The sequence below is a fragment of the Lagenorhynchus albirostris genome, chromosome 2, assembly GCF_949774975.1.
Source record: "Lagenorhynchus albirostris chromosome 2, mLagAlb1.1, whole genome shotgun sequence".
NCBI lineage: Eukaryota > Metazoa > Chordata > Mammalia > Artiodactyla > Delphinidae > Lagenorhynchus > Lagenorhynchus albirostris.
In genome coordinates this window covers 34,858,430-34,870,519 of record NC_083096.1, presented here as the reverse complement: position 1 = coordinate 34,870,519, position 12,090 = coordinate 34,858,430, and the positions used below count along the sequence as shown (strand labels likewise).

The 12,090-nt window shown below is 45.9% G+C and overlaps 1 protein-coding gene across 9 annotated transcripts in view; it reads right to left on the bottom strand.

Moving 5' to 3' along the window:
• SRGAP2 (SLIT-ROBO Rho GTPase activating protein 2) overlaps nt 1-12,090 on the bottom strand; it is a 242,086-nt gene that overhangs the window by 146,825 nt on the left and 83,171 nt on the right. For all 9 annotated transcript variants that reach the window (XR_009536941.1, XM_060129889.1, XM_060129910.1 and 6 more), the window contains exon 3: nt 1,327-1,519. Coding sequence is in view for 8 of the 9 variants with exons in the window: in XM_060129889.1 (XP_059985872.1) it covers nt 1,327-1,519 (193 nt within the window). In the remaining variant the exon portion in view is untranslated. The remainder of the gene's footprint in view (nt 1-1,326; nt 1,520-12,090) is intronic.

Below are 12,090 nucleotides of genomic sequence, written 5' to 3'. Positions count from 1 at the left end.
ACGTGAAGAATGGGCACAAAAGTTCATATAACAGGATAAGCAAAGGCCCAGTGGAGTTAGTGTTCTGTTTGGCTGCAGTATAGCAGAACAGAAACAGGAAATAAGGTTGGAAAGCTGGTCGGGCCAGATGTAGAGGGGCTTGAAGACCAAGCCAAGGAGTGTACACCTTTGTGAACAGAGCAACACTTCTCAACAGCAACCTGGGGATCTTGTTACAGCAGACTGGGTGTGGGACCTGAGATTCTGCATCTCCAAAACCCCGGCGGTGCTGATCTTGGGAGACCACATCTTCAGTATCAAGAACACAGACATCGGGGGGCCATTGCACAGAGAGACTGCCTGATCCCCAGGGTGTTCCAGGAAGACTAAATCTGATAATAATGGATCAGGCAGATTGGAATGGGGAGAAGCTGAAGACCGTTGTCCGCAACGCTGGTCGTTCGTTAGAATCATCTGGGAAGCTTCTACACCACACTGTTACCCAGGCCTTACTCCCAGAGATTCTGGTTTAATTGATCTGGAGCGGGGCCCAGATTTCAGTATTTTTAAAAAGTTCTCCAGGGAATTCTAATGTGTGGCCAGGATTGAGAACCTCTGCTAAAGATGATACAGTAAGTATTGCAATCACTCAGGCAAAGATGATGATGATCTAAACTAGTGCAATGGCAGTGAGAACAAAGTGAAGGGGCCAGTTGTATAAAATACTGCAAATGTAGAAGGAATAGGCTTTAGCAACTGTCTGCACAGCGACTTAGATTTATGGCTACAACATTCATTTCTTCCAGTTAAAGACAGTTTGGTGAAATGGTTAAGAACACAGACTCTGGAGCTAGATTGCCTGGGTTTGGATTTCAGCTCTGCTATTCTGCTATTTATTTATTAGGGGTGTGTGTGTGTGTGAGAGAGAGAGAAAGAGAGAGAGAGAGACCTTAGGCAAGTTCCTTAATCACTTTATGACTCAGTTTCCTCATCTGTATGTTGGGGATATAACAATAACTAACATATGGAGTTGTGAAGATTAAGTGAATTAACAAATATGTAAAAGCCCTTAGAACCATTCTTGGCATATAGGAAGAGCTTTAAAGGCGTTTGCTGTTATTATAAGCGTGGTTCATCATCTATTCTGATCTCTCCAAGATATCGAACTGAACGTAAGACTGATCTGGAAAAGGAGAAGTCCTTGAGGGCTCTCAACCCTCAGCCAATTTGAAATCACTAGGTCACCTGCTTCATAAATACAATTCGATGGAGGTGGCACACCCTGCCTCCCTCCATCCCGGACCCCATTCTCAAGGTCTCTAAAAGTAACAGCCACAGCATCCCTACTTGAACTGCTGGTCCTTGGTGCTTCGCGTCTTGGCCAGGAAGCGCTCTGCCAGCTTCTCCAGGTTGCGGGAGTAGTCCATCTCGATCTCAGCCTTCTTCCGGAAGAAGTCCTGGAGGTCCTGCAACAGCTGCACCCGGAGCTCACACTGCTGGTCCAGGCATTTCATCTGCTCTGTGAGCTGAGCACGGATCTCTGCAATGAAAGCGAGGTGAGGCAGTCAGACAGAGATCCCTGGAAAAAACCATAACACCAACATTTACCCCTTCCATTTAGTTGTTCCCTGTGCTATGGGGAACTTAAAGGCTTTAATTTTTAAAATGTGATACGAGGCATCACCAAAACTCACCAACTCTTTTCAGACCCTTAAAGAACACTGAAACCAGGGATCTGCTAAATCATTTAAAAGAAACTGCTTATCAGACATAATAATACTCAGAGCTACCCCTTAATGAGCAATTTATTGTACTTCCAGCAGTGTCAGAATGTAGGCTCCCTTCTGGCAGGGAGCCAAGTGAATTATCTCCCAACCATCCTATTAGGTTAGTACTACTTTCATCCTTATTTTAAAGATGAGAAAACTGACTCTTAAAAAGAAGTCAAGCTATTAGGTGGTGGAGCCGGGATTCAAACCCAAACAGCTTCACTTCAGAGCCCAAAGTCCTACTTTTTATACTTTCTCCCATTATTTCAAACTGTTTTTCCACATCTTCATGAAGTAGGGGGAGAGGTCAGGATATTTTAGTGGAGATAGAAAGGGCTCTGCCCAAGGGCAAATAGTGGCAGTCAAGAATGAAACAAGCACCCAGACCGCTAGGCATGCAAACCATTAACTGTCAATCGGATTCCATAGTTTCCAATACCACTGAATGTAATCAATCTTCGAGAAGCTGATATTTTCACCAACAAATATCACTCATATCTCTGATGCTTCATCCTCACGGATGCTCAGAGCCTCTGCTGTGTCAAAGCTAGAAATATTTCTGGTTAAGCTCTCGCTTGGCAGCTTTCTGGCTGGCCAGAATGCTCGTACAGGGTTAGCAAACACCCTCTCTGGAACTAGCAGCAATGGCAGCTCCAGATACAACCAGATCTGCCTCAGATGCAATACTGCATTCGTTACTGACAAGAGACCTGGCACCCTCAGGAAGCAGCTTGCCAAAGCCAGACTGCAAGGCCTGCAGTGTGTATCCTGCTGAAGTTATGTCCCAATCCCCATCAGAGTCACAGTGGAGTCACTTCTTTCATCCCTTTCTTCCCCACACCCCCACAAGCCTGCTCAGCTCCAATAGCTTAGGATGTGACAGTAACTCCAATCCCAGGGAAAAAGAGCACCTGTATTATTACGCCTTTCCTCTGCATGCTCTAAATTCATTCCCCAACAGCAGAGTTGTAACAGTGCTTTCAGTCTATGCTCTGTAATGCATAGGGTGGGGGTGTGGAATCTAGAGTTTTCATCTGAGCTGCAGATAAATCAGAGGCAAATCCAGGAACGAAGCTATGATGTTGAAAATTCTGCCAACCACTCCTTTTATGAAGCAATGAGGGATGGGCAAATGGTACATTTGGCTTCGCCTTGGAGTAGCTTCGGGCCCATCATCCATCCCCATCTTCATTTTTGTTTGTTTTTACAGATATCGGGATGTACCACAAGTATCTGGTCCTTTATGGGTGATCTCAGGTGATCTGTGAGTGTAGTTCTCACCCTCTTCGGCTCCCTGCCTCCTCCCGTGCCAACCACCAATGCCAACCAGGCCTGAAGTAACCTCACCTGAACTGAAACTGAGCACCGGAGGATTGTTTCAAGCAGACAGAAGGCTGCGCAGAAAAGCCGCCTACCTCATCAAAGCTCTCTTGTTCTGTGTTTTTTTGGAGTCTGATTACAGGGGTGTTGGGGGCGGAAGATCTGTAGAGGGCATGCCAGGCATCTGGTTCCTGCCAGGGATTTCTGGGCCTCTTAAAGGCAACAGCCCTTGCTGAGACTATTCCTCGAGGCATCTGTCCTCTTTCTATCTTTGATAGATAGAAGTAGTAGCTGGTAGTAGTAGCCACTGGGTAGGCAGACTGTGGGTGGAGAGGACATTCACAATGCTCATTGATATTACTTACAACTTGTCCATTAAATAAGAATCAGGGGGCTTCCCTGGTGGCACAGTGGTTGAGAGTCCGCCTGCCGATGAAGCGGACACGGGTTCATGCCCCGGTCCGGGAAGATCCCACATGCCGCGGAGCGGCTGGGCCCGTGAGCCATGGCCGCTGAGCCTGCGCATCCGGAGCCTGTGCTCCGCAACGGGAGAGGCCACAGCACTGAGAGGCCCGCGTACCACAAAAAAAAATAAAATAAATAAGAATCAGGGCATCTTAGGGTGAAAAGGCTTTCCAGGTACCCAGTCAGTAACAGATGTGCAAGAGGATGTGGATAGCAAGGGGATGTCAGCCCTCTCTGAGTCACTTGTAATTCATTTAAGACTTTGCCTCAATAAACTCTCTAACTAGTGGAGCAGAAAGGGAGCACAGGAGGATGGATGATGCCCACCTTCGCCATAAAAAGAGGAGGCTAAGCAAATTCCCACAATACCCATAAGTTTCCAGAGGTAGACCGCTCCAGGGTTGTCCTGTCTGAGGAACAAGCACTTCATAGGAGGCCTTTAAGATACGTGAATTAATCTAAGAAGTCCCAACGTGCATCCAGCCAGCATGGAATTCCACCCCGACCTCCTTAGGTGTCTCAACAAATGGGCAGCATTACCCAAAGTGCACCCCAACCTCAGGCATCCCCTCCGGGCCCCTGAAGGAAAGGGAGCACGTGCTTACTGAACACCTTTATACACATCACCTCATTTAACCTTTATTACTAGGCCATAATTGGTATCCCCAATTGTCCTGATTGCACAGATGAGAAAACTGAAGTATGACAAGTAATTTACCAAAGGCTCATGCAATTAGGTGCAAGTGGGGTTGAAGCCAAATGAAGGTTTGCCTTGATTTGTCAAAGAGGTTGTCAGTGGGGCAGGGAAACAAGAGAAACGAACAAGAGTCTGGGGTCTCTGAGGTATTTCTGGGGGAATCACAGTTTCTCTCGCTCCAAACCCTGGAATGTCCCCTTCCCCACCTTCCAGATGAGGTGGTGACTCAGGCCCCCAGAGTCAAGTTTGAAGTAGCCCGGTGACTCACTAACTAGCCCATGTTTCGACTAGTCCACAACCGGGCTGGATCCCTTCCTGCTTTCTAGATCTCCTCTACAGGGCAGCTTTGAAGGAAGTGAGAATGCGATATCCCCACCCCAATCCAGGAAAAGGAGAGTCTCTGCTAAGAGATACCACCTGCCACTGTGGTTAATTAGTGATGCGACTCCACTGAGCATCTCCCCTCCCCCACCCCTCCCCATGGAAGGAGATGCCGCCCTGGCTCCCACCCTCAGAGCCTCTGCACAGGCACTTAAGGGAGACTCCAGCTACCCCCATCTCCAGGCCTGCAGCTCCAAGACAGAATGGCTGCTCTGTCCAGGGCAAAATGTGCTCTGTCCAGGCTTTTGCTGCTGCTGCTTTTGCTGCAAAGACAAACAATGGTCCCCAAGAAGGCAGCTGTGCCAGCCCCAGTCCTCTGTCCATGCATATGAGGGGCAGGAAACAATAGGCCACTGAACGCCAGCACGCCTGGGCCATGTGCCCAGGCTGGAGGCCCCTCTGTACCCTGGCCGACCAATAAACTACAAGGGCAGAAAGAAGAAAGGGGCAATTTATAAAAACATGGAGGAATTCCTCACAGTTCCATCCACACAGTTCCATCGTGTGCTTAGGCCAGAATGCACGTGCACACGTGTATACACGCAAAGACACACAATCATACCACCCACAGTGCTTCACCACATCAACCCAAGAAGCCTTTGCAAATTCAGTTTATAGTTGGATGAGAGTTCCTAGGAGCTGGGGATGATGGGATCTTTGTAGGTTCTGTCCCTAGAACTACACTGAAGGAGTCAAGTTCTCACGTTCTACATGCAGCTATATCTCAGGGCTATAAATGTATTTCATGGCCATCCAGAAAGCCAAAGTACAAAGGTCACAATGAACGACCTGGAGTGATGATACATGCCAAAAATGACCTCCCCTGGGCACCTCACACAGCCCATTTATTCAGCAAATCTTCACTGTGCCCCTACTGTATAACAGACCCTGTGCTAGGTGATGGCAACAGAGGACAAAACAGCCCCAAGCCCTGCCCTAATGAAGCATGGCTTGATAAGAAGAGGAAGGAAAAGAAAGCAAAGACAGTCTCATTACTTTTGCTTCAAATATTCTTTATTATAGATAGCCATGGTATTAAGCCCCCACCTAAAGACCAAAGATTTAAAAATCATCAGTAGCAGGCAAAAGATATTAGGCAACAAGCCTAAGAACATTTCAATGTCCTCTGACTCTTTTTCTATTATGTTTTATAAAAATGACACTTGAATACAAACTGCAGCTTCCCTTGCAAAAGGGGCCAAAGTTCTAGAACAAGTTTCTTGAAAATCAGAGTTAACCTTTGGTTAGCATTTCATTCAAAGATTCAAGTCAAAATGTAACTCCACTGTTCTGGAACTAGACCATGACGATGGTTGCACAATCTTGTGAATATACAAAAACAAAAAACCCACTGAATTGTACACTTCAAAGGGGTAAATTTTATGGTATGTGAATTATATCTCATTACAAAAATTGAACCCCACCAAAACAGCATGTCCTGCTGAGTGCCATCCTGCCAACTAAGGGGAAAATGGTCCAGCAAACAGGCACCAAAAGGAGGAAGGAATTCTTGGTTTCCATTTCTCCACTTGTATGGGCTGAATTTCAGTTCTGCATTGAATTTTTTTTTTTTTTTTTTTTTTTTGCAGTACGTGGGCCTCTCATTGTTGTGGCCTCTCCTGTTGCAGAGCACAGGCTCCAGACGCGCAGGCCCAGCGGCCACGGGTCACGGGCCTAGCCGCTCCGCGGCATGTGGGATCTTCCCGGACCCGGGCACAAACCCATGTCCCCTACATCGGCAGGTGGACTCTCAACCACTGCGCCACCAGGGAAGCCCTGCATTGAATATTCTTAAAGCAAATCTTAGAAGCTGTCCCTCAGGACAGGAAGCTTGTCCAGGACATTGAACTCCACTGGCAGATCACCATTCCATCATTTCTGAAGGGTGTCAGATCAAAACCTGGCAAGGAATGTTTTTATGTATGAGTTCAAATGCAGGCTCAGCACACACATCCAGAAGAGCTCCCCCCAGGATATGCTGACTCCTTGTCCATGCTTGGCTATAGCTGAGATCCTAACTACACCTGTCCTGGGAGTTAGAAGGAGGCTCATCTCCTTTTTAGAAAGAAGCTGAAGGGTCACAAAATGACCCTTCACAAAATGAAATTCAAAGAAAAACTAGACCTAACAGGATACTGATCATTTAACAAAAACAGGGCCTGCCACAGCGACAACATGGAGACTCTAAAATTATATAACACCTGCCAATGCAGGTGACACAGTCCTCTAGAAACTGTCCTCACTTCAGAGAACACCCAGGAAATTCATCAGTCAGCAGAGTGCTGGGGGATTCTGCTCAGCTCACTGCTTCCAATCCAAAGATATTAACCCCTTTCTTTCCCTCTTTCAAAATTCACCTCCTTTTTTAGGAATTCTGTCTGATTAAGTCATATGGAACCCCCTCCTATGAATCCCTTACCTCTGAGGAGAAAATGGGGGCTGGGGGGAGGCCGGGAGAAAGATGTAATCTTTCAGGAGATCAACACAGGCACGTCCTTCCCTCCTCCTTCACGTGCTGGCACCTAGGGGACAAGAGCTGCCACTCCCACAGGTTGTGCTCAGAGCCCGTTGAGCATGAGGTCAGCCTGGGTTCCCCACTGGGAACCAGGCCTGATGCCGGTCTTTTTCCACAAAATCTGCCTCTCCTGCTTTTAGCCTTTCACAAACACATGATGTCACCTCAGCCATCTCAGGAATATGAATTCCTAGTACCTTTCCAGCAAGTGTTATATAAGAAGACAATTGAGGCTTTCACCAGGCTCTACCCTCCATATCTCTTACCAAGACCTCTTATCACAACGGTCATCGGCTCCTCTCAGAACTATTCCCTGGGAAACAGAATGCTGGAATACCTTGCCAAGTCTGACTCTTTACCTGCAGGTTTGCCTTTCTACAAACTCAGTAATGGGAAAGCCTTTACATTTTTTCTTGGACAACCGAACCAGAGCCCAGAGAAGGGGAAGGAATTTCTGGAGATCACACAGCTATTAAGCTTCAGATCTAGGCCTGGAACCTGGGTCACTGGGTTCCTAAGCCAAAGTTCTTTCTTACTTACTCTTGTCACAAATATTTATTTGAGCACCTTCCAGGTGCTCTCAGAGTACAAAAACAAAGTCCTCTGTCAATGTTAGCAGAGCAGTCAGGAAGAGACAAGTAAAAAACCTACAACAAACACAGTGAAACAATAATATAAATAAATGAGGTATGCACACAGTGTCGTGACAGCAGAGAGAAGGAAGACACGTATCACCCTCAATCAACTTCCTATACCACATCTTTCAGTGACTGACATTATTACTTATCTCAGTAGTCAGTATGCCAATAAAAGCCATCAAGCTACTCTTAGCAAACTAGAAAACAGCAAATATTCTCCCTCAAAGAGTGTGATCGGTGGCCTTTTTCCTCGTTACTTTACCCTATTGAATATAGCATAGAAACAAACATGAGTTAATCCAAACAATCAATCAACAAATAGCTACTAAGCTTCCAGAATATGTGGATGTGACATACTTATTGTTTTCCCTTCCTTGCATCCATATCCTCCCCGATTCTTAGTGCTTTTGACAAAGCTGATTCCACCTCCGGCCTCTCCAAAGATGGTAGATGTTACCTCCAGGCCCTGTTTAGGAGCTACAAGACCTGGGACAATGTCAGTCTGAGACAGTGCTACCATCTTGCCACCACGAGTGGAATGGAGCCAACCTAGAGGAAGCAGAGCTGAGGTATGGGAAAAGGAAACTTGAGCCCCTGGATCAATCATGGCCAGATGCCAGCCCTATCCCTGCCCCTTTCCAGCATACAAGCCAACTCATTCCGTTTTTGCTTAAAATAATTTGCATTGGGGTTTTGGTCTCTTGCAAACAACGGATTCCTAGTGGACTAAGTAGGGAATTCTCAAGTATTCAGAAGCATAAAGGTCCCCGTCCTCAAGGAACTTACAATCTAATTGTGAAAACATGATCAAAATATATAATACATTTTCAAAAAATACATAATTATTTACCTATTACATAATTATGCAAGATACATAATTAAATATATAAATCTTTATTATAGTATACTGCAAGAATGAAACTGAGAAGAAATATTACAAGTAAAAGTCTTAAGGACTCAAAGCAGTGGGGACTAACATTGCTAAAATAAGGCTTCTTGAGAAAGACTAAACTTGAGAGGGACAAATTGTTTGTTTGGCTCACAACATACTCCTAGACCCAAAACAATACCTGGCATATAGTAGGGCTTGAAATTTGTGGAAGGAAGGAGAGGATAAAGAGAGAAAATGGGAGGAAAGAGACGTCTGAACTAGTATTCTGAGGATGGGTAAAATTTCAATAAATGGAAGGGTGAGGGGACAATCTTCCAGAAGAAGGGAAAACATAAGCGGAGAGATGGGAATGTTTGAGCGAGGCCTTTTTATGAGATAGTGAGGAGGCTGGCCTCACCAGAACAAAAGGCAACGTAAGGGTAGGTCAGAGATAAGGGTGCACAGAGAGGAGCAGCTCCAAAGGCTAACAGGGTAGTTTGGATTTCAAGAGGCCAGAAATGGAGCTGGTGAAAGTTTGTGTCATGATGGGAACAGAGCTGAAGGAAGATCAGAGTGGAGGAGGTCTGCTGGATGGGTTCCTAGGCCTTCTAAATTAAGAGATGGAGTGAGCGTTAATGAGCAATCCAGGCTGAAGTAGTACAGAGGTCAAAAAGAATAGGAGGATTCCATGAGTGGAAAATCCCCACACATACTAACACTAATCACTAGTAATAATACATACTTTAGAGCCACTGATCCTAAAGCTAGTGAGTCCAAGCTATCCCCTCCTATACAGTGGTGAGCAAACTGGACATGTAAGAGAGATCGCTGGGTTCAAAGGTAAGACAGCTACCTTGGTGGGAGGAAGGAGGGGTGGTGGCAACTGGAGTGCTAGCCTCTCCGGCTTTCCTTTTACTATAGTTTTTTGTGTCGAACTTTAAGTTTGGCCATCTTCAAAACTGTCTGCCCTGTGCAGTAGATTTCCCCAAAGTTATGAAAGAAAGAACCTTTCCTCCCCTCGCATTAACTCCACACTACCTAAGAACAATGCATGCAGCTTTGGAGACAAAGAGAAACCAGCCGGGGGAAGGAGAAGGAGAAAAATGGACTTAAGAGTTTCCGAAGGACGTCCATTTATTAACTGTTGAGTCCCCAAGGGAAGACACAGAAAGCAGCCTCATAAAGCCCATGAGACGGGAGGGTGTGAAGGGGAATATCTCAATGAACTTTAATCATCAGGACTGCTCTTGGCAGGCCGCCTTGGTTCTTTTAAGTGACTCAATAGAAAGTCAAAGACAAAAGGCTCCCAAATGAACAAGCTGCCACATCAAATGCCAAAGTAGTAATTTTACCTCCTAGGCCTTGCCTGAGATGTTTAAGAAACAGAATTCCTGAGGTCCAAAGTCTAGAATTAACTTGTACTACAAACTAAAGATCTGGAATGAGATGACCAACGGCTCCTCTGGGAAATGTTACCTAGTCTGATGCCCCTGATTGATTGCTAGAGACAAAGTAGAAGTGAATTCCCAAGGACCATGATAGCCAACCAACAAATCTAGCATATATTCATCTCATACCATCTCTGTGCAAAGATCTGAGTGACAAATCATTGGAACACACAAGAAAATATAAGACATTGTCTTGCTTTCAAGGAGCTTATAATCCAATTGGGAAAAAAAAGGAGACTAAATGCAAAAGCATTCAACTGTATAGGATTGTGTGTGCTAAGTGCCAAAATAATGGTCCCAGATTACGTTCAGAGAGGAGATCAGTATAAACCAGGATCAGCCTGAGTTAGTCTTCAGGCCTGAAACTGGGGAGGATTTAAAGAGGTGTAAGGGTTATAGAGGAAGGAGCGCTGTGATTACTAGGGCAAAGGTGAGGAGGCAGAAATGGGTAGATCAAGCCCAGGAGCCTGTGTGAGTACAGCACAGTGATTTGAAGGTTTATTCAGAAGAGCATGGAGAGAAAGAGGGGGGTGGAAAAGCAAGAAAGAGTGTACATGCTCGATGAGCAGATCAGATACACTGTTCCAAAGGGATCTGTAAACTGTACAAAGCAAGGTAAGGGTCTTGAAAAGCAGAAGGACAGCATAAGAAGAGTCAAAAAGCCAAGGACTTCCCTGAACTCAACTCCTAAAAAGACTAAGCGTCAATTTCAACATGTCCACTATAGTAATGGACAACGGTAAACTGTACGCTGCTCAAGGCTCCAGCGCAACTGAATGGAAAACAAACCAGATCAATCCTAAAATCCACACCCTAAATTCCTAGAGAGCTGGCTCTGGAGGATTTACTTCATTTTGTGTAGGACCCAGCTTGGCCTACAGTATTGGCACATCATTTCAGATTTAGTTCCACCAGCATGGACCAAGCCCCTATTAGTTGTTGGGAAAAGGGACAAAGATGACTACAGAAGACCAGGAGATTCACTCGGCCTTTGAAGTGCCTGTAGAACTTCCTATTGGAAAATGCAGTTTTGTTCTCCAGTCTGGAGTTCTCAGGAGAGGTCAAGTCTGGAGGGAGACATTTGCGAGCCATCAGCAAGTAGATGGGAGTATGAAGTTAACCATGAAAGCGAATGCAGCTGCCCATAGAAAGCATGGAGAATGAAAGAGAAGTAGGCCTAAGCCTGGGGACACCCTCATTTAGGTGGAAAGCAAAAGAAGAGGAGATAGGAAACTAGAGTGAGAATGGAAAGAGATGTATCAAGGTGTCAATAACTGCAAATCACTTAAAGAAAACAGCAGGGCAAAGAGTTTATTAACTTAGGTGATCATTATTGAGAGCCTGCTATGCATCACCCAAGATGAACACAACCACCTTGCTGACAGGCTGGGTCAGCCTGTACTGCTCCAGTTGCTATGACTGTTCCAGTCCTTCATGCTGGTGGGCCGCCCTGACAGCCCCTTGCCTTGTACCTGTGCTACACGCCTCTCAATTCCCACCCCAGGGTTTCCCTGTCGCCACTGCAGCATGGGATTTGGAGGGACCTGCTCAGCCACCAGCCAGGCCATGAAGAAGCACAGGGGAATTGAAGCTCTAGGACATCAACCCCTGAGTAAGAGGGGATGGGGGATGGCAAATGAAATCTTCTCCCTCCTTTCCCCAGTGGACCATTCAGAGATGTAGTAGCTTCACATATTTTCTCTGAAGATGTCCCACAGGACCAAATGATCAGCCTGTCATGAAGCTGTGGCCAGCCTCTAAGCAGTCCCTTATATTTGTTCTCCCTCCCTCCCTCCCTTTCTCGCTTCCCTTTTCTCCTTATTCCTGCTTCCCTGTGATGGCTCTCACAAATAAAGTGTAAGCTTTTGCCTCTAGAGCTCTAATTCTAGGGAACCCAGACTAAGACAATTACCATGGGCCAGGCACTGTTCTAGATGCTGGATAGATCATCTTTTCTTTGATGAAACTTATTCCCCAACGAAAGTATCTGCTTAGCAGAGTGTTGAG